The following is a 21,935-nucleotide window of genomic DNA, read 5'->3' on the forward strand; positions in this document are numbered from 1 at the left end:
ACCGCGTGCTGGAGCTCTTCGACCCGCCCAAGGTAAGTCCCAGCCAGCCTGCCGCCGTTGGTGACGGGGGAGGGTGGGAGCCCCCTGCAGGTGGCTGAGTGCCCAGAGGAAGGTCTAACTAGGAGCCGGCTCCTTTGATTCGCTTTTTGGCGACGCTTCGGGCTGAACCAGGCCTCCTGCGTGCTAGGCAAGCGCTCTGTCTCCCACTGCATCCCCAGCCCGTTTAATTTTGAGTCGGGGTCTCGCTAGATTGCGCGGGCTGGCCTGGAACTTGCGGTTCTCCTGCTGCTGATGGGCTGGCATTTCAGGCTTCTGTCGTTTTGGGTTAGCGAGAAGGACGCAGGGGAAATGCCATGCTGGCACCTGTGTTGATATATATGTTTGTCCTAAGTCGGGGGCCAGCCCTGGCGGCGTTTGCCTCTTTGTGCAGGATGGTGCCAGATGCCACATGAGGTTTAGCTATTGTCCCTCCTTAGGCGCCGCCTGGCCGTTTGACGTTTTTGGTGTTCAGGTCAAGGATTCCATTGGGTGTCAGGGATACCTTTCGTGGTTCACGTGTGGGGTGGTGGCAACTCGGCCCAAAGTCCTTGAAAATTCTGACTGAGCTGACAGTGACAAATAGGTGTATTATTTCAAGAGGTTTCAGCGCTGATTCCTTAGCACCCCCTGTGTTTGTCCATGACTTATTTTTCTTCCCAGTATTAAAACCTTGTCCTTTTCCTTGGACCCAACTGAACTCCTACGTGTAGGGTGAGCGCAGTCCTGAGGGCCTGGGTTGCCTGGTGGGCTGACCGCCGTTCTTTGCCAGATGCATTCTGGATCTGTGGGAACAAGTGGTGCTGGGTGCTAGGGGAAGCTACGGGAAGAAAAAGCCCAGAATTACAAACAGTAAATTGTGTTCTAAAGGAAAAGCAGCGAAGTTTCTGGGGGGGATACAGAGGGGCCCAGTTTGGAGGGCCCTCACATGTGCGGTGACCTGTTTAAATAATTGTGGTGTAGCCCACGTGTGCTGAGGTCCCTGAGTATGTCTAAGTGTGCACCCAAGGAACCCAGCACAGGCTCCCTGTGCCTCCTCCATACTAGCACTTGCACCCCACAGCCGCAGTGCCACTGCAGTGAGCTGAGCACTGCCTGCAGTTCCTTGGAGGGATGTCTGCTGTGATTTCTCCTGGGGATCCGTGCACTAAGTGCTTGCTTAACTTTGGGGAAAATCTGGCAGTTTCTTGTCGCAGCTGCGCTGCTGCGTTCTGGCAGTCCTAGAGGAGTGTCCCTGGTTGTGGGCCTGGTCAGCACTTGGAGTTGGAGCCCTCAGTTGCCATTCTCCAGGGGAACCGAGTCTTAACGTGGATTTAATTTGCATTCCCTGAAGACCATCCATGTTTGTGGGCCATTGAATTTAGTCTTTTATGAAGGGACTCTGGTTTTCATTGTCTGTCTTTCCTTTACTTACTGATTTGTAAGGATTTCGCATGTTTATTTCTATATTGTGTGTGTGCTGGAGATTGCATCCTAAGCATCGCAGGCTGCCATTTCACCAGCGGAAGTTCTTAATTTTAGTGAACTCTGGTTTATCAACTGTTTCCTTTATGGTTACTGCTTTTTGTGTCCTGCTTAAGAAATCTTTGCCCTCTGGGGTCCTGAAGACATTTTCTTGCCTTTTCTTCTGGAGACCTTGTTTTTGGGCCTCCTCCCATATTGGACTGGGAACTGTCTGGACTGGGTTTTGTGTGTGGTGGGGCCACCCTTGTCCTCTCTCACCTATGAAAACCTGGCTGCTCCTCCCCACGAAATGTGCTTCTGTGGTTTCCTCTCCTGTTGGACTGCAGTGCCCCCTGTCCTAATGCAGTGTCCATCTCTGGAGATGTGCTTCCAGGCTGTATTTTGTCCCATTGCTTATGTGTCTGTCCTATGCCAACACCACATCACCACATTGTCTTAATTGCCAAAGTTTTATCAAGAGTCTTTTTTTTTTAAGAGGATCTCACTAACTTGCTGAGGCTGGCCTCGGACTTGTGATCCTCCTGCTTCAGCCTCCTGAGTCACTGAGATCACAGACATGTGCCTACATGCTCTACTTGCTTGGTGTCTTGAGATGTGACTGTAGACTGAACTCAGATCCAGGCAGAAGTAAAAACCTGGGCAAAGTCCCTGAGGTAGGAAAGTGTTCAGTGTGTTTGGAAGGAAGAACAAGGAAAGAGCCAGTGTGGTAGAGGGAAGCAGGGCAGCTCTGTGGGTGGAAAATTGTCTTCCAGACACCACTGGAAGCTTCAGGAAAAGGCAGGGCGGGTAAAAACTGTTTTCTTGTTGTTCATAATGAAGCTTGAGGCCACAGAAGGCAAGGACTGGGCCCCAGACCTGGTTGTACCTGTCTGTCTGTGGTGGGGTCCCGTTCCCCATCCACTCCCCTCTGGAAAGCAGCTTCGGTTTAACATAAGCCATCTGGACACCAGCTGCCTGAGTTGGAGGGACCCAGCCTGCATGAATCGGCTTCCTCCCCAGCCCCGGGCCTCAGGCTGGTCCCCACGCAGGGCTGGGAGTGAGCCTGAGCCCCTGGACTGGGTGGTGCTCAGGGCTATGTCCTCGTTGTGTTGTGCTGTGGTTTGTTGTGGTGACGACCTGGGGCTGAGAGCACCGCTTCATTTCCAGAGCTACTTTGGGCCATCAAAGTAGCTGAAGGTGGGCCTCGTCACATTCCCCAGGGTTCTGCCTCACTAGAGCAGCCAGGGCATGGGAGGTTGACTGGTCATTGTCGTCTTGCCCAAGCCACCTGGGTCTCTGACCCAGATGGGTTGGTGGGTGTCACCTGTGAGGCGAGAAGCCCTGGCGAGGCCTCCCTGGCTCTTCTCTAGCACAGCTGCCCAGTTAGCAGCTTCCCACAGCTTCCGGCTGTGTGGAGCAGTCGGACATTCCCGAGTGTTCCCCAGGGATTCAGAGCTTTGGTCTCTGGGCCAGGGATGCCAAGACCACAAGTCTTGCCTGCGCCTGCCAGTTGGTCAGCCTTGACCTCTGACCGTAGTGTTGGCCATGGCAGCAGCACTGTGTAGGAGGTGGGGGTTGGCATCCAGCTGGTGGGGGGGCGGGGCTGAGTGCTTAGCTTTGTATTTGCACCTGAACTCATCACTTACATGGTGTCCTGTGGGGGAGGGAACAGATGCCACCCTGGTGGAGGCCCCTGCTGCTTGGAGCAGGAAGGGCCTGGAGCACCAGGACTGTGAGAGGGTGCTGCCCACCTGTGTCTCGGACTTCGCCTGGCAGAGGCTCCTGGGGCAGCCTCCCCCAGAGGGTCCCAGCTCTGCCTCTGGCCAGCTGACCCTGACTCCACTCGGAGTCTCAGTCTGAAGTAGAGGTGGCAACAACAGCCCCTCAGGGTCACTGTGAGGGGTGTGATGGGAGCGAGCTCCATTTTAGTGGGTATGTGCATCGGAGGGCTACATCCCTGCTCAGGGGCTTGGAGGAGGGTTGTGGCTATTTCCGAAAGTCAGAAAACAGGCAGAGAAGTCTCAGACTTCCTCTGGTTTCAGTGTATCCCTGTAGGTGGGCAAAAGCTGGGCAGTTTCTCCTGCTGAGTTCAGGTTCTGGGCAGGGGGTGGCTTCTGCTGAGGGATGGTCAGCAAAGCCTTCTCTGAGAGATGCAGTTAAAGTCTAGGTGGGGAAATGGTAAATGCAAAGGTCTGGGGTGGACACGAACTAGGTAAGTTCAGGAATAATCGGGCACCCAGGGTGCCGCAGTCCGGCTGCAGCAAAATAACCGGGGGGTGACGAGGAACTTGTGTAGATTGATACAGCAGGAGTGGGAGCCGTTTATTGTAGGACAGGAGGGGTATATATACATTCCACACAGCTTATCTTAATTAACATAAACTAGATACAGCAGTCAACCAATAAGGAATCTCCACACTTAATGGCTCCCTGGCGTTACTTCACAAACCACTCCCTCTGGCAAAATGCCAGGCGCCATCTTGACTTGTTTACAGACCCTAACACAGGGGTTGGAGTATATGGAGCAAGAAGGGATGACACTGGAGAAGGGTAGGCCTTCTTGGTCATGATGAGGACTCTAGGTTTTATGCTAAGGGTGTGGGTACAACCAGGGCTAAGACACTTTCCAGGGCTACTTAGTGGTGGCAGTGGCCCAGAGGGACTCTCCAGAGTAACCTGTGGCCTGTTGGCACCAGGCTGGCCTGATTTTTCTCCTGGAAGACCCTCGAGTTTCCATGCCCCCTGATCCTGCAGTCCCTCCTTCTCTGGCAGGTCTGGGCCTGGGATGGACCAGGATAGGCAGTGTGTGCTTGTGACCTTGACTGTGCCCAGTGTGCATCAGCACTGCCCCAGACACCAGGACCCTCCCATGAGGCAGAGCTTACTGACTCATCGAACAGATGAGGAAACTGAGGCTGAGAGGCATAAAGAGAAGCGAGCTCTAGGTCTTGCAGCTAAGGAGATCTGCACCTGAGGCGCCCTTATCCCCAGCTCCCTGTTGAACCAGCTCTGACTGACAGAGAGGCAGGACAGCTCCTGCCAGGGCAGCTAAAGGTGCCACCTCACTTGGTATTAAAAGGAAAATAGGGAATTGGGTCAGTTGCTGTTTTAGTCAGCTTGGTTTCACCATGACCAAAGTATATGACAAGTTATTTGGGACTCATGGTTTCAGAGGTCTCTGTCCACAGACGGCCGACTCCATTGCTCTGGGCCCATGGTGAGGCAGCACTTCATGGCAGAGGGCCCAGCATGGGGAAGCTGCTCAGCTCATGGCAGCCAGGAAGCAGATAGGGGAGGGATCTGCAGGGAAGATGGATCCTTCCAGGGCACAATCTAGAGACCCGCCTCCTCCAGCCTCGCCCCACTTGCCTACAGTTACCACCCAGAATATCCCTGCATTGACAGGAGCTTTGGGGGGGACACCTTATATTTAAGGTATATATATGCCAATATTTAAGAAGATGGAACGCAGAGATTCCACACAAGAATCCAGGTGTCCCGGGGCTGGGGATGTGGCTCAAGCGGTAGCGCGCTCGCCTGGCATGCGTGCGGCCCCGGTTCGATCCTCAGCACCACATACAAAGATGTTGTGTCTGCCGAAGACTAATAAATAAATGTTAAAAATTAAAAAAAAAAAAAAGAATCCAGGTGTCTGGCTCCTCTTATATACTCAGTGGACCTGGCATCTGTGGGAGGGTCCCTGTTGGCTTGGCCTGAGCCACTGCAGGGTAGGGGCTGGATCAGGCCATTGGGCTAGATCAGGCTACTGGGCTGGGGTGCTGGCCTTGGTGCATGTCCTCCCTGGGAGCCAGGGGCCCATTTCAGATGGAGCAGAATGGTGTCTTGGGCCTCAGTCCCCTCATATGCCCAGGCCTGGGTTGGCCACGGTGGTCTCGGAGCCTGCCAGCTGGGATGGCCCTGGAGGCCGAGTCTCAGTCTTCCTTATGTGTCTAGCAGGACAGTGATAGAGCCCAGCTCCTCTTAGGAATGCCTGCTCAGCCAGCGTTAGCGGGTGCCTTATCCACCAGGCCCTTGCTCACCTGCTTCAGGTAGTCTTTTTGGCAGCCCTGTGGCACCCATTCACAGATGGGGACCCTCTGGCTGAGCAAGGTCTGCTCGAGGGCCTGCAGCTTGTGAGTGGCCGAGGGAGGCTGGAACCTGGGCAGCTGAGGGCCCTCACAAGGGCCCTTCCTGGCCGGGTTCCCTGTTTTGGGCTCTCAGAGCAGGAAAAACTCCTGTGGCCATGTCCTCGGCCACCAGTTGACAAATGGGAAGAGGGGCCCTCATCAGGAATGCCCAGGACCTGGTGGACCCAGCACACTCTGTGTGTCTCTCAGTGTCTCTCCTGGAAGGAGGTGGCGGCTCCTAGACCTTCACCTGCACAGTGGGCCTGGGGAACTCCTAAGAGGAGGCAGCCTTGGGGCCAGTGTGGCTCAGAGCCATCCCCCGCTGCTCCTTGTGTGCCAGCTTCCTTGGGCAGGAGGACATGAGGCCTCACTAGGCTGCAGCAAGGAGCCGTCATGGTTCCTGCTTGCGGGCTTGTTGTCCTGGGGGAGAAAGCCCTGCCTGGTGGTGTCGAGCAGCTTGGGCCTGCCATCTTGGGGCCAGGGCTCGGCCTCTCTGATCCTGGGCTCTTTGGTGGCCTGTTGGGCCAGAAGGGGCAGAGCCAGGCGGGATGGCCCTCGTGCCCTGAATCCTGTGCAGCAAAGCCAGCAAAACGCACTAGAGGGCCAGCGTCGGCCTCCAGACGGTTTGCCCCTGCTGCAGTTCCTGGCGCACCTGCCCCAGGGACGAGGAAACTAAGGCTCCAAGGCCAGAGGAGCAGACAGGCCAGGGCCTGGGTGGAGCCAGGGAGGTGCCTCTGCCACCCTGCCTCGCCTGTGGGAGAGAGGAAGCAGAAGGAAGGGCGGTCCACCGCAGGGGCCTGGCCATTTCCTCTCCAAGGCGGGAGCACAGGGGGCCGAGGAGGCCAGGCTGCAGGAAGCTGTGGGCAGGGGCCGCCTGTGGTGCTCAGGCCTGGGTTCTAGTCCTGTTTCTGCCCCGTCCATGCTGCGGCCCTTGGGAAAGACAACACGGTGCCCTCTCTGCTTGGGTCCCCAAGCAAAATCAGAAGAAAGGCCCCACTGCAGAATTAGCCAAGCTGCTGCCCTGCGGGGGCCTGGAGCACCAACACCCTCGGGGCTTGGTGACAATGACCACAGCAGCTCTTTGTTTTCCATGTTACAGACACTATATTTGACACATCCACGGAATCCTCACCACAGACCTTGGGAGCAGGGACCCACCCACCATCTCACAGACAGGAAACTTGAGGCCCAGAGAGGTGGAGACTTGTTTAAGACCACACAGGAGCCAGAAAAGGGGTTCCACATGGGCTCACCAAGGCACCAAGGGCTGGGTTTGTGTTAAGGCCCCCAATATAGGTGGAGAAAGTGCCCCTCTCTCCCCCAGTTTCAGGCTGGGTGAGTCTGCATAGCACCCACATACACCACTGGACAGACGGGGGCTTAAGAGGCCAGTGCTCCCCAGTCCCATCTCCCTGGAGTAGGCTAGAGGCAGAAGGTCCCCAGGGGAAAGAAGGGATCCTGCCCTCTCCCTGCCTTGGGCTGCTGTGTGACCCAAGCAGGTGCCTGCCCCTCTCAGAGCTCTGAAGTGGGTGATCAGGGGCTTGAACCAGGCTTTCCAGGACTGGTGGGAGGGAGGAGGTAGGCAGGGCTCCAATGGCCCCAGATGCGCACAGCAGCCCAGCTGCCCCCATTGGGGTTCCGTGCAAAATCGTTTCTGGAAGAGTGCTTTGGCGTTTAGAAGAAACCCCAGCCACACTGAAACCGCGGGCAGATGGTATCGAGGCGCTTCCTTTCAGCTCAAATTCTATGAATCTGCAGACTAGAAGGTGCCCAAGTCCACAGGGAGGGTGTTAGCCAGGAGGATTATCATCACCATCCTGCCTCGTTGGCCGGTTCCCGCTCCCACCCAGTTCCATGGGCTTTTGGTTTTGTATCTGTGTATTTGGGGAGGTGAGGCTGTGGGCTGGGTGGTGGGGTAGTTGCAGAGGACGATAGACATTGCTGAATTCAGATCTTGGCTCTTGTGCCCTTGCTGTGTGGCACTAGGTTGAGAATTTGGCCTCTCTGAACCTCAGTTTCTCATTATGGAAAAATGGGATGTCAGTGCTTTCCTTGCTGAGTTGTTTTGAACCCAAAACAGACTATGGGATGGCGTGGCATGATGTGCTCCCACCTGAGGGGTGGAAGAAGGGGCTCACTGCATTGAAGGCCTGGGCGTCCTCCCCTCCAGGCACCCGCTGGCAGGCGCCGTGGAAATCCCCCGCCCACCCTGTGAATGGAAAAGGAAACCAAAGGCACAAGAAGGTCTCCGCGCTGAGGCCCTTGCGGGCGGGGAGCAGGGCTTCCTCCCCCAAAGCAGGAGGGGCCGTCTCAGCTTCCTTTCTGGGGCCCCTGCACCCTCTTTCTGACCTCCTCTCCAAGCTGGGAAGAGGCCACAGGAGCTGCTGAGCACTGGGTCTGCCCCTGGGACCCGTGGATGGGGGCCACTTGGCCTGGGGACTCACCTACAGGGCTGCTGCCTGGACCCTGTCACAGTACATGGCCCTTGCCCAGGTGTCCCTGCTAGGCCTGATGGTGTTTGAAGTCCATGTGGGGACTGGGCAGAAGAGATGTTTTTCTAGGGAACCCTCTAGAACCGGGGCCTGTGTTGTCCCCTCCAAAAGCTGTGTGTCATTTAGGAAACTGACCTACCTGGGCCTCCACGTCTGTCTGGTTTTTCAGTTAACAAAACTCAGATGAAATTATAAAAGTAACTGAATAACCCTGCCATCCCACTGCCCAAGAGACCCGGCATTGCCATTTAGGCAGATGTCCTTGTACTCTGTTATTGTCACCTCTGCCCCAGTGGTGATTCCTTAGGGCTCACTCTCCCCCTGGCTGCACTGCCTTGGTGCCCGTGGAGCCCAGGCCTGGCCCCGCCCCCTCCTGCTGCCATCACCTGGTGCTCCCCTCTCCCCCCACAGGAACCTCTTTTGCATTCCCAGGTCTTTTTAAAACATTGGCTGCCCCAGTGATGAGCTGGCAGAGAAGGGCCGGGAGGGGTTTCTCCCTTCCCTTATTGTCAGGACCCATTTCAGACATTTCTGCTGGATGCAGACGCCCTGAACATTCTGCACAGGAATCTTGGATCCCTTCTCTGATTGTTCTCTGAGGTGACATTCCAGGCAGGGGAGGCCCCGGACAAGTGTGATGCTCTCCAGTCGCAGCTTTATGAGCATTCACACACAAGATCCCTCATTTAGAGGGGTTCAACCCCCATCATATTCTAATTTTAGAACATTTTCATCATTTCAGAAAGAAACCTTTTACCCCACCCCCAATCCTCCCTCTCCCAGGCCCTGGAACCACTGCCTGCTTTTTCTCTGTAGATTTGTCTACTTTAGGTGTCCCGTGTAAATGGAATTGCAGTATATGTGGTCTTCTGCATCTGGCTTTGTTTACTAAGTACTGTGTTTTCCAAGATTCGTGTGTGTGTGTGTGTGTGTGTGTGTGTGTGTGAGAGAGAGATGGATCAGTATTTTCTTTTTGGACAAAAAAAATTCTTTTTCAGCTGGCTTGGAACTGGTGACCCTCCTGCCTCAGCCTGTACTGGAGGGGTCATGGGCGAGAGCAGTGCAGGTTTCCTCGTGGTTTGACATGCATCCCGGGGCTGATGAAGTTGAGCACCTCCTCAGGTGCTTAGGAAGGCTCTGTGTGCGGCACATAGTGCCAGCATCAAACCCAGGGTCCTGTGGGTAACAGGCTGCACCCCAGCCTGTCATTAGCCATTTCTAATGCTTCTGATGAGTCTTTTTCAAGTGTTTTCCAGAAAGGTCATACTCACCTAATCACTATCCCTGCAGCAGTGCGTTTTATTTATATTGTGTTTTATTTATATATTTATTTTTGGGTACCAGGGATGAATTCAGGGACACTCGACCACTGAGCCACATTCCCCACCCCTATTCTGTATTTTCTTAGAGACAGGGTCTCACTGAGTTAGCTTAAGCGCCTCGCTAAATTGTTGAGGCTGGCTTTGAACTCATGATCCTCCTGCCTCTGCCTCCCGAGCTGCTGGGATTACAGGCATGTGCCACTGTGCCTGGCCACTGGGTTTTATTTTTAATAACTTGACCAACTTCTCAGTGAAAAGTACTTTACTTACCTTGTTTGGATTATAAGTGACTGACCATCCCTCCCCTTTTAAAAAAAAATTGAGCTCTAATTCCCATATCATAAACTGTATTTGCTTCAAGTGTATAATATACAACCACCACCACTAATCTAGAGCACTTCCCCGACCCTAGAAAGAATTCCCTTGCCTGCCAGTAGTCAGTTCAATCAGTCCCCTCTCCCACAGTCTCTGGTAGCCTCTGATCTACTTTCTGTCCCCGTGGACTTTGGACGCTTCTCTTGGGCTTCTTGGTCATATGCACTTTTCACACCTTACCAGGTCATTTGCTTTTGCTTGCTCTTCTGCACAGCCTGCCCTTTTCTTGCTGGTTTGCGAGTACTCTTTCACATGTCATGGGTATTATTAGCTAGTTCTGTCATGGTTACAAACATTTCCTAATTTCTCATTTCACTTTTCAACTTTGTCCCTGAGTTCCTTGGCCTATTGAGGTTTGTTAAGGTAGTGAAAATGCAGGCATTGATCTTTATGGTTTCATTCTCTGCTTTTTCTGCTTGGAAATGCCCTCCCTACCAAGGGACCAGATGAGTAATTCTTTAAGTTTTATTCCAGTCTTTTTCCTTTTTTGCTACCAGGAATCGAACCCGGGGGGTACCTAGTCACTGAGGCACATTCCCAGCCCATTTTTTATTTTATTTTGAGATCGGGTCTCGTTTGGGCCTTGCTAAGTTGCTGAGGCTGGCTTTGAACTTGTGATCCTACTGCCTCAGCCTCCCGAGCCACTGAGATCACAGGCATGTGCCACCATACCCAGAGCTCCTTTTTCCTTTCTTAATCCAACTGGTCTTCATTCATAGTGGCTGGTGTGATTCCCACGGTTTTGTAGTGTCAGGAATGCTGTGTCAAGGCCTGCACAACGTAGTAAGTGCTCAGTAAACTGGAGCTGGAGTGGGGGGAGGAGAACGTGGGCTTTCCTGCTGCTCTGCGGGGCTTGGGGAAGTCGCACAGCGGAGCTTCCCCCCACTTCCCCCTACCCTGGCTCCAGGGGCTCTCGCTTTCACCTCTCCTTCTGAATCATCATTCTTCGAAGGCAGCCACCAGGGGCCATGGGCTTCTGGGCATACTGGTGGTGACAGTCCCCTCCTCTTGGTACTCTCCCCTCCTAGGCTGGTGATGGGTTGTCTGTTGTTGCTTAACCACAGCTTTTCCACCCTTGCTGGTACTGAGCAGATTTGGAGGTGCGTCCTGGGGCAGGGCTTCCCTCAGCTGGTCATGTTGTATCTGGTTGGACAGTATGGCTCCCTTGGGCCCTGATACCCACCTGGGGCCTAAACATGATATGGCTGTGGGACCAAGCCCTCTGCTTGGCAGCTAGTAGCCCGGGATGCCTGGACCTGGAGAGGCCTACAGCTGCTCATGAGCAAAGGTGCAGCCCAGTTACTTGGCCTGGCCATAGCGGGTACAGGATGTGGTCATCCAAGGTGGGGCCCATGGCAGAGGGTTTGTGGTTGGCAACGCTGGCCAGCGGGGGTTTTGCTGGCTATACTCAGGGCTGTCCTGGCGTTCTGGGGACACTGGTGGGGGACTGACTGAGGCACAGTAAACAGGCTCACAGCCTTTTGCATGTTCCAGGGGCCCTATGTCCTTGGCCTAGCCTGAGGAGCACCCTCCACTTCTCCCTGTGTGACAAGGAGCAGGCCAAGGCACCAGGCTCCCCTGTTCCTTCTGCCCAGGGAGGGAAAGCATGGGGTTTCCAGGAGTGGTCGCACTATGTTGACCTGAGACAGGAGCTGTGCCCCTTCCTACGGGTGGCATGGGAATTGGCCAGGACACCCCATCTAGGAGGGACGCAGACTGGCTCTGTGTCTGGGGGCTTTCTCAGGAATCTGCTCCAGCTTTTGAGAGGGGCTTTGTGTCCCTGTCCATGTTACTGTGTGGGGTGATTTTCCTGAGGGGGCTTTATCTTCCTGTACTGTAGATTCTTTCTGATATGGAGGGACCCTCATGGGACTGAGGGGAGCTTGCTCAGGGGGTGGGGCTTTAGACACACCTGCAGCTCCCATCTGGGTCACCCCCCATGTGCCTTGATCCAAGTGTCTTGAGCTAATAATTACTCCACACAGGTCTCACTGGGGAGGGGGAGGGATGTGTGTCCTGCCACCATCCCTTTACTTGGTCACTTAGTGTGAGATGGGTGCCACCTGCAGGGAGAGGGGGGAATCCCACAAGCAGGGGGATTTAGGAGCATCTTGCAGCATCTGGCTCTGCTCTTTCTGGCTGCATAGGCCTCTCTGTCTGGCACTGGGCCTTTCTAGGAAAGGAGACGCTGTTCCCTGCTCCTACATGGGAGGGGAGGCTGGAGATGTAGCCATGGGGACCCCTATGGATGCAGCCTGTACTGAGGGAGCAGCTGACTCACGACTCACAATAGGCGCCCAGGAGGGTGTGCTGCCATCCAGAAAGGAGCAAGAAGAGTTGTATAGCTCAGTTGACAGAGTGCTCGCCTCGCATGTAAGGCCCTGGGTCCAATCCCCAGCACTGCAAAAAAAAAAAAAGAAAGGAGGAGCGAGGACTTGCTCAGGTCACTAGAGCAAAACATGGCTGCAGCAGGCACCTGAAGAGCCTGTGAGGCTGGGACCAGGCTTGGGGTCCTGGCTGGGGACAAGGCAAAGCAGCCCGTGGCCCTTGGCCAACACTGCGTACTGCGTCAGCTTCTGGAATGGCTCACAGCCTTCAGCTCATCCCAAAAGGAGCAGGGAACAGGAGAGGTGAGCTATCCCCACAGCCCCACCTCACCCCTGCTGCCCACATGCGCGGGCAAGCTTCCTGCACCTCCCTGGGGCCTGGCTGGGAGCATGGCCTCCCCACCTAGAGGGACTCCCAGTCAGCAGAAGGCAGCTGCGTCATCAGGAAACTGGCCTGCCTGATAGCAGGGCACTTGCCATGCCTGGGTGTTGGGGGGGCTCCCTGTGGTATGGAGGTTTTCTCTGCTGAGATGAGCCTCACACAAGCAGTCCCTGATGGTAGGGGACCACCAGGTGGCCGGGTAATGAATGTCCTGTGGGGCTGGGCATGAGGCCAGAGTCCTGGCTCCTCCCTGTCTCAGCCTGCTGTCCACTGCTACAACAGCCGCACCTAAGCCTTTCTTTCCTCTCAGTGCCTCTGCCTTGGCCTTAGGGGGAAGCGCGGGAAGTCCCATCCTGCCCCTCTCCTCAGCCTGCCCATAGTGGCTGGAAGTTGTCCCCATCACTCAGCTGTAGTCCCCACCTGGGCAAGCCAGCCCCACTGATCCCTAGCACCCAAGATGCTTTGGCATTCCAAGGATGAATGAATCCTTGTTGTAGAAAGTGAGCACTACCAACCTACCAGGCTCTGGGCTCCGTGCTGAGGATGCCGGGAGGGCAAACACCAAGTCCCCGCAGAGCTCAGAAGAGGAATGAGCGCTGGCATGGATGGCCAGCTAGGGCAAGGCAGCACACAGTGCATGGTGGCAACTGCCATCACACCTGGTCAGGTGAGAAGTGGCCTAGGTTGTGAAGATGCAGGTAGGGGACAGCAGAAGTGACAGCCTGAGTGTCTTGGTCTGTTTCAGGAGCAGCAGGGTGGTGTGGCTGGGGTTGGAGAGACTAGGTGAGCTCAAGAAACTGACAAGGGTCAAGGTGAGTGGGCTGTGGGCAAGTTTAGAGCAGGAGATGGGGTGGGAGGTAGTGAACCCTGGATGTCTCCGCGAGTGCGAGTCAGGACAGGTGGCAGTTCATTTTGATGCTGCCTACCTTTTGGGGTGCAGGATGTTACCCGACTCTCCCTCCCCCTTGGACACCCACCATTCTGTGTCAAGGGATTGGCTTGCCAGACCTTCCCCTTCTCCAAGTCTCCTGGGGCTCCCTGGTGCTTGGGGAGGACATGTCCAGCCTCCCTGCTATGCCTCCATTCACTTCCAGAGGTGGCCAGGTCGCAGCACCCTCTCTGAGCCTCTCTCATTTGTGATGTGGGCTCAACGAGGATCACATGAGCTCCCACACATATCTCCAGACACAAGATGGCCCAGGACAGGGAGAGAGTTTTCTCCCTCTTGAATCTGGCTAATTGATATCAAGGATTCCTTTCCTCTGGGACATGTCCTCTGTTAACCTTCTCTTAGAAAATTTTAAACATGTTGGTGGCCTGTGACTCTAAATGTTCTGGAAATCACTGGCAGGCAGTCCCATAATGGCTCTGTCCTCCCATGGCCTGTGCTTGCCAGCCTCTGGGCCTTGCTTTTCCTCCACTTGGTAGAAATTCAGCAAACACAGCCACTTACTTTGCCTGACCCAATGGTGGGAAGGTGGAGGGAGGCCACCTGGGCGTGCCGGGCAGAGGTGCACTGATGCAGCTGCTCCTGTGCGGAGCCTCTCTGTATCGTTCTTGCAGCCCAGTGTGTCTCCTGGCCAATGCCAGTCCCCTGAGGGCTCTTGTGCACACACCGTATGGCCAGATTCTCATGGGAGGGCAGAGGCATTGTTACCCTATTGCTGAACTGGTGACAAGGCAAGGAGGATGCTGTGTGGTGTGCAGATCTAGGGGTTTCTGAGCAGGATTCTGGGTGGCCTTTACCTCTTATGCTCGATTTCCATGCTATTCACCAGAGACTGGCTAAGGAACCTTGTTTAGGAAGTTTCTTCACCTTGACCCCCTGATATCTTCGTATGGGTGACAATAAAGTCTACAAAAAAAAGAGGACAAAGTCCTGGGAATGCTCAATGAGTTCTGCTGTAGGACTTCGCAGTCTTTAACCACCAACTCTTGGAGTTGTCTTAGCTGCTAGGAAGCTCGGAGAAAAACTGCAATACAAAATAGGTTGCTTTTTTATTCCAACCAGTAAGACTGGATTAAGGACTTCCCATGGCAATGCTCATTCATTTATCAGCCATCCAAGACTACTTCCTGCCTGCCTCTAGTCCTGGGTCAGTAGGACCTGCTTGCTGTCCCTGAAGGAAGTTGAGGCACCAATTGGCTCCATGCCCAGGTTCTCAGAGGTGGGAGAGCAAGGCTAGTGGAGTGATTCTGGGGCTGTTCTGCTTCATGTCCCAAAGGAGGATTCAGCAGCCCTAGGGGAAATGAGACTGCCAGAGGACTGGTGTGGCCTGAGGACCCCAGTGGGCCAGTTTGGATGTCACATGCTATATAGGGCCTGGCCTTTGGAGGCTGGTGAAATAAAGCCATTGTGAGGGCCCTGCCTGCCCTTGCTCAGCACAGGGTTGTCTGGGACACTTGGACATGGATAGGTGCTGTCCACCCCCATTCCTTTCTTCCTAGCTTCCTGTAGAGGGGGAACTATCAGGCCTGCTTCTCCAAGAGGTCCACATCTGTGTACATTCAGCCACCTGTAGCCTTCTAACCTTGCTGCGCCAGCCCCCTCATGTCTTATGTGGGCAGCTGGCTGCCAGGTGCTTGACAGACCCCAGTTGTGGTGGCTATGGGAACATGGAAGAATAGAATGCAGCTTCTGGAAGGTGCCAAGGCAGCTCTGTGCCGGCCCTGTTCCTCGATGCACAGGAATCATTTCTCAAGATAGCTTCGAGGCCTAGCAGGTGATGAAGGGTCTGCCTCCAGTGTCAGTGTGTTTCCTGCAGGCAGGCTGGGGGCCCCAGAGCCACCGTGGGAGGAAGAGGGACCCTTTGGTCACTAGAAAAGGGGCATAGCTGTACACCTGCCTTTCTTACTGCTGTCCCTCTGGGACAAACCCAGGACTTGGCTGGCTCTAGAAGCAAAATCCATTCTCTATCCGTACACTAGTTATACATGGGCTCAACCCTCCAGCCTGGAAATCTGACAACGCTCATGAGGAGAGTCAGCCCCCAACCCCGTTTTTTTTTTTTTGCATGTGGTGCTGGGGATGGAACCCAGGGCTTTGTAAAGTGTTCATGGAGCTGCAATTCTAGCTCCAAAGATGGCTGCACAGCTAACACAATCACAGCCTGGAGGAGGCTGAGTCTCTTGCCCTTTACAGGAAGTGGCAGGGTCAGGGCTGGACCCTAAAAACTAGAGGGCAAGATAACTATGAAGTCCAGGAGAAAAGTAGCTGCAGAAATGCAAGCTCCACTGTTGGATCAGTGCCAGAGCTGGTCTGTCTTTCACTTTGAGCTTCCCAGCAGTCACAGCAAAGAAATGGGTCATTCCCACTGGATTGGCCACAGAGATCAGCTTTCTGGATGTGGGCCTGAGCAAAAGTGCTCCCCAGAAGGCAAGATGTGGTGAGTGCCACTCTGCTGCTCACCCCGCAAATGCCTGAAATGGTGCTGCCTGCAGATGGAGCCTAGGGAGCCTGGGCTTGCCCATTACTTCTGTAGCGCAGATGGGCTGCTGCCAGTCCACACACAGGGGCCAGTGCCCTGGGTACAGCCCCTGGTGTCACATACTATATTAGAACAGGCAGCTTGGTGCTGGCACACTGGCCTGAGTTCTCACTGGGGTGTGCATGTACACGTACGAGACAGACACACACAGAGCTGTGTGGGAGCTGGGGAAGAACCAGCCAGCGGGCAGGGCCACCGAAGGTAAGGAGGGGGAACCCTCTTTCCCTGGCTTGCCTGCTCAGCAGTCCCTCAGCCCCTGGGGCAGAGCTGGAAGGGAGGCCCCGTCAGAATGAAACCAGCAGCTCTGCTGTTTAGTCTCAGTGCTTAAAGGAGATTGGGCCCCAAGAGGAACTGAAAGGAAGACCAGGGCTGTTCCTCTCTGGGCCTGGCCTACTTCCTCCAGTGACGCTGAAGGTGGGGGGAGCCAAAAAGGAGGGATGTGTGCATCAATGCCTTACAGCTGGGGCAGGAAGGAAAAGGGGAGTGTGAGGAGTGGCCTGCTGTGGGAATGGGGTGAAGAAGCCCCAGTGATGCTGGTCCTGTGGGCCTGGGATTGCTAGTTGTGTGGCTTCTAGCCACTCTCTCTCCCTCACAGCAGTAAGCCCTAGGGTCACTGCTCTTCCTCCCCTGAGACCACCAACCAGGAGCAGGGACTAGTATCTAAACCTGGCTGGCCCTGCCCCCCCACTTTCTATCAGCACCCCCTAAAGCGGCAGGCAGGTGGCCAGCCCACTCAGGTGGATTCTTCCAGCACCTTCTGGGTGGAGGTGGCTCTCCTGGCACCAGGAACTTGTTTTTGAGCCTGCGTTCTTGCACCCCTACCCTCCTCTGCTGGCTTGGCAGGGGCTGTGGTCTTTTCCAGGAGCACCTGGTTGTCTCTTGGCCCCTAGGGAACAAGCCACTGATGAAGGGAGGGAAACCTAGTCAGCTGCCTTGTCCATTACCCACCTCATCTCTGGCTCCTTCTAACCTCTGACCTTCCTCAGGATCAGCCTTATCACAAGAGGTGGGGAGGGGATCTCCCTTCTGAGAAAACCCCAAAAGTGGCTGGCTAGAGCCACCACTCTGAGTGCGAGAGGCCACCTGACAGTCCTGGGAGAGAGTGTGGCTCCACAGCTGATTGTAATTTGGGGTGTGATGAGGACGGTGGGCAGAGCTCTGTGTACCACCAGGACAAGGGTGTCAGTTCAGTCAGGTGTCTGAGCTGCGGAGTCCATCGGTCCAGGCAGGCAGGGACGCCTCAGCACAGCATTCTTAGCATCTCAGTGGAAGGTGGTGCTAGCCGTAAGCACTCCACAAACCCTCCAGGGAGCAGCAGACAGCCGTAGGGGAGCGGGGACCTCAGGGAGAAGGCTTGATCGCCCCCTCTTGCTGCCCTAGAGTTCAAAGCCCAAGCTCCAAACAGCCTGCTCCAGCATCCAGGAGGTCCGGCGATGCACACGCCTTGAGATGCCAGACAACCTCTACACCTTTGTGCTGCGGGTGAGTGACGGGGCTTCCACACCAAGGGGGTGATAAGATACTTCTCAGACCTACATAGCTGTCCCTTTCTGCTCTGCCAGGTGAAGGACCGGACAGACATCATCTTTGAGGTGGGAGACGAGCAACAGCTGAATTCGTGGATGGCTGAGCTCTGGGATAGCGCAGGCCGAGGGTGAGGCCCGCCCCTCCACAGCCCACCTGCCCACCCAGACCCACGGGGTCCTTAAGCATGGCCTCTTCTCTGGCAGGCTGGAGAGCACAGATGCAGAACTGCACATTCCCACCATCCCAGAGCATAGCGCGTCCAGCTCCCGGAGGGGAAGCAGAGATTCCTTAAGCCAAGGTAAGTAGGGTCAGGTGCTCCCCTCCTCTTGGTACGCTGAACGTGTGGCACCCACTCAAGTCACCACTAAACCATCTTCTACGTCAGGTGCTTCTCCCGGGGGACTGCTGGACCCAGTCTGCCAGAAAACAGATCACTTCCTGTCCTGCTACCCCTGGTTTCATGGCCCCATCTCCAGAGTGCAGGCGGCCCAGCTGGTGCAGCGGCAGGGTCCTGATGCCCACGGCGTGTTCCTGGTGCGGCAGAGCGAGTCGCGGCGTGGGGAGTACGTGCTCACGTTCAACTTCCAGGGCAGAGCCAAGGTACAGAACAGGGCAGGTGGGGGCTGTGCCAATGCTGTCCCTGGAGCCCAGGGACGGTGTGAGCCTGCCTTCCCTGTCCTGCAGCACCTGCGCCTGTCCCTCACGGAGCGAGGCCAGTGCCGAGTGCAACACCTGCACTTTCCCTCAGTGGTGGACATGCTGCATCATTTCCAGCGCTCACCTATCCCACTGGAATGTGGTGCTGCCTGCGACGTCCGGCTGTCCAGCTACGTGGTAGTCGTCTCCCAGCCACCAGGTGTGACAACTAAGGACCCTCACTGAAGTGGGTGGCTGGCATGGGGAGCTACAGAGGGGGGTGAAAGCTGGCTGCACACCGTGCAGTGCAGAGAGGTGGTTCTGTGTTCTGACAGCATGGTCTCTTGGTCCTTACCCTAGGTTCCAGCAACATTGTCCTCTTCCCTTTCTCCCTCCCTTGCTGGGACTCGGAGCTGGGCCTTCCCCACCTCAGCTCTTCTGGTTGTCCCAGGGGGTCTGGCCCAGAGAGTCTCCCAGGCCGATCGTCACCCCCAGAGCAGATCTTCCACTTGGTGCCTTCACCCGAGGAACTGGCCAACAGCCTGCGACACCTGGAGCAGGAGCCTGTGAGTCGAGCCCGGGACTCAGATTACGAGATGGACTCATCCTCGCGGAGCCACCTGCGGGCCATAGACAACCAGTACACACTTCTCTGATGGACATCGAGGGATCCAGGCCTCCGCAGCTGCCCCAGGAGCACAAGCAGAAATGTGGCCTTGTGAATGTAATGATCTTTCCTTCCTTCCAGAGAGAGATTTAAGGGACACTGTCAACTGCTCTTTCCAGTTTGGACGTGACCCTTCTATTAGGCCTGTTAAAGGGCCTCCATGTGAGTTCCGTCCATCACCTGGCTTACTTCTTATGTTTACAGGTGTAGTTCTTGTCCACAGATGCTGCTCGCTCTAGCCCTGGGTCCAGGCCCGTCACTCAGAGGAGCTGGGGTGAGGGCTGGAGCTGGCAGTGGAACCTTGTTCCTTTTCACTGACACTGTCACAGCTGACAGACTTTCTACGGGGGGGTGGGGGGGGGGGGTGGGTGTCACCAGGAAGCCCAAAACACTAACAAGCCCTGGATTTTCACATTGTAAAAGCAGTCCCGTGGCAGGTCCACGCCACAGGTGACCACTCCTACTCCTACTCTCAGCTTTAGGACAAAAGCTCTGTCAGAGACAAGCTAAAAGTCAAAAACGATTTTAAACATTTTACCTCAGATTTTGTTAAAGGATTCAGGTTTCAAAACTAAACCATTGCTTACTTCATTGCACTGTTTCAACTAGCACCCAGGCTGTTTCTGCAGTCAGGGACAGCTATGCAAGCCCTGCTTGACGTGCTCGTGTTCGGAGCCAGCCTGGTGTCCTCAGGACAGCTGCTGAGTAGCTACTGTCCTTCCTAAATGTACAGAGGGCAGTGTGTCACCCATTCCTGAAGTAGGGTGGCAGGGAACAGTTCTACCCTGGTGCCTTATAAATAAACTGGATTCCGGTTTACAGCAGCTTCACAGAGACTTCAGTTAACTGGGGGTAGGGTGTTTGGGGGAGGGACAGGCAAGAAGGGCTCCTGGACCCTTTGTAGTCAATCTTCAACCAAAAGGCTAGCTCAGAGGCCCCCAATGGCTTACTAAATTATCCCCTAAGTAGGCTTTAGGCTCCTTTTTGAGCCAAAATGGAAGCTAAGAATCTGGTGCCATAGCTCATAGCCAGCATTCTGTCCCAGCACACTTGGGCACAGTCTGTCAGGGAGGTCAGACCTCCATCTATACTTGCCCTTCACAAGTGAAACAATTCATATGGGATGGGCTCTGTCCAGAACCTTCCACTTGTAGGCTCATAAACAGAGGGGGCAGTGACAGTGCTGTCAGCTGCTCCTGCATGCTAGCAGACCATTCAGTACAGCCACCAGGCTTCCAGGAAACAGGAGTTTAGCACAGCTTAACATTCCCAACTTCAGAAGTGACATAAAACCTCAGCCCCAAACAAACAGTACTGCCTTCCTTATCTGGTGGAAAGGTTTGGTCTGTTCCTGCTACTTACTCCAAGAGATGAAACTTTCACTTCTGGGGATTCTTAGGGGGAGAAGCAGCCACCTCTGTACCACTCTGAAAACTCTCCTGGTGTGTTCATGGATCATACAGTAGAGCTGTGGTCCTTTTTTTTTGTTTGTTTATAAATATTTGGGATTGAACCCAGGGGCTCTTTATCATGGAGCTACATTCCCGGCCCTTTTCAATTTTTATTTTGAGAAAGGGCCCCACTAAGTTGCTGAGGCTGGTCTTGGATTTGCAATCCTCCTGCCTTAGCCTTCCAAGTTACTGGGATCACAGGCTAAGCACCACCACACCCAGCCCATGGTCCATTTTTAAGGATGTTGGTCTTTATTTTTCTATAAGCAGGCTTATCTTGAAGAAGAAAAAAAAGCTAAGTGCGCACTGAAGAAGTAAGCAACATTCTGGAATTTCTTTTCTAAGACAGAAAGGCAATTCTGATTGGTCACTGATCCAGATTTTCTCCTATGTGCATAGGAAAGGGAACAGGTGGATAGTGAACCAAGGGAATGCCCTCCTTCCAGGCATAAATTCAAACATCTTCCAACTAGAGGCATTCACTTCTCAGCAGTTGCTCAACAATATACACATCTCAAGTAGTGCCACAAGGCACACCAGGTACTGCAAACTTAGCAGGTCTAAACTACAGGTTGCCAAAATTTTTTGACAGACAATTGGAAGTCCCCAGAATACTACCTGTGTCCAGGTTACCAGGATGGCTTACATACATTCTGACAAAAAGTCCCTTCATGGCCCTGGAAAAAGTGACACTAAGTTGATACCTTTCTGCTAGAGCAGAGGAACAGTTTGTCCCCAGGGTAGATACTCTCACCAGTGAGGGGCAGGCACCCTGCTGGCTGCAGCTAGTCTACCACAGTCCACATTTCCCTTCTGCCAATCCTCACTGGCAAGGTGAGGCCGTGCCAGCAACTAAGAGCAAGGCTCTGAGCACCAAACTGGACACTAAGTGGCAGGATTTGTCCAGTTAGCCCTACTTATGGACCATAAGTATCACTCGACAGCTCCCAACACCACCACTTCCTTCTGACTACTGAATTTTTACAAACTAACAGTCACCAGCACCAAAGAATTAAGTCAACTAACCTGCCTTGAATTTTAGACCAGCAATCCATATGGCTTTATCTGGTATAAATCTTCTGCCTTTGATCATTTCTGGACCGAGTAGGAAAAAGGAATAGCAATCATTAAAATCTTGGGCCAGAGAACACTATTTTTACATAACAGTTTCTTAACTTAAATCATGGCCTTGAACTTCTCTTCCCTGAGAGTTGCCTGAGATTCCTTCATGCTTTTTATTCAGGGCTAAGGCTATTGCAAGTGTCATATTAGCACTAACATCTTCAAAGTATATTATCCACTGCCTTTTAACAAGGACACACATCAGACATCCAGAGTTTGGTTGGAATAAGCAGCACATAGTGATAACACAGAGTGGATTCATCTTGTATCGTTATAAGCAGAAGGAATTTGGAAAATCTTTATGTATTGTTTATGTACTGTACAAGTAACTTATTCTTGAATAATGCGAATTTTGCTATAATGTACAAGTTGCTATATGTGAATTAAAAATTTTTCAGAATCTTCATTTGTTGCCACAATGTCTGAACACTATTAAGACTATATTCTCTATTAAAATCTTTATCCTGCTCAAATACTTGCTTTTCCCCTTTTCCTCCCACAAACTAACAAATACTTCTGCGCTACAACTCCAGCCTTTTT

The 21,935-nt window shown here is 54.0% G+C and overlaps 2 protein-coding genes across 6 annotated transcripts in view; one reads left to right on the forward strand and one right to left on the reverse strand.

The window, feature by feature from the left end:
- The window catches only part of Sh2b3 (SH2B adaptor protein 3), a 22,889-nt gene extending 1,088 nt beyond the window's left edge, over positions 1–21,801 (forward strand). Inside the window, exons 2-8 of the mRNA XM_048785485.1 lie at positions 12,278–12,425; positions 17,373–17,474; positions 17,555–17,646; positions 17,723–17,817; positions 17,905–18,119; positions 18,204–18,375; positions 18,516–21,801. Of these exons, the coding sequence (XP_048641442.1) occupies positions 12,278–12,425; positions 17,373–17,474; positions 17,555–17,646; positions 17,723–17,817; positions 17,905–18,119; positions 18,204–18,375; positions 18,516–18,811 (1,120 nt within the window). The 3' untranslated portion in view covers positions 18,812–21,801. The remainder of the gene's footprint in view (positions 1–12,277; positions 12,426–17,372; positions 17,475–17,554; positions 17,647–17,722; positions 17,818–17,904; positions 18,120–18,203; positions 18,376–18,515) is intronic.
- Positions 78–21,935, reverse strand: part of Atxn2 (ataxin 2) — a 107,430-nt gene continuing 85,572 nt past the window's right edge. The window contains exons 25-27 of one of the 5 annotated variants that reach the window (XR_007341394.1): positions 21,300–21,368; positions 12,084–12,195; positions 78–856 (exon numbers count right to left, since the gene is read on the reverse strand). The gene's annotated coding sequence lies outside the window, so the exon portion shown is untranslated. Of the gene's footprint in view, positions 857–10,370; positions 12,196–20,868; positions 21,369–21,935 lie in introns of those variants that run through there. The other 4 variants (XR_007341392.1, XR_007341395.1, XR_007341391.1 and 1 more) reach the window with 4 other exon arrangements.

Source organism: Marmota marmota, unplaced genomic scaffold (assembly GCF_001458135.2).
Source record: "Marmota marmota marmota unplaced genomic scaffold, marMar, whole genome shotgun sequence".
Taxonomy (NCBI): domain Eukaryota; kingdom Metazoa; phylum Chordata; class Mammalia; order Rodentia; family Sciuridae; genus Marmota; species Marmota marmota.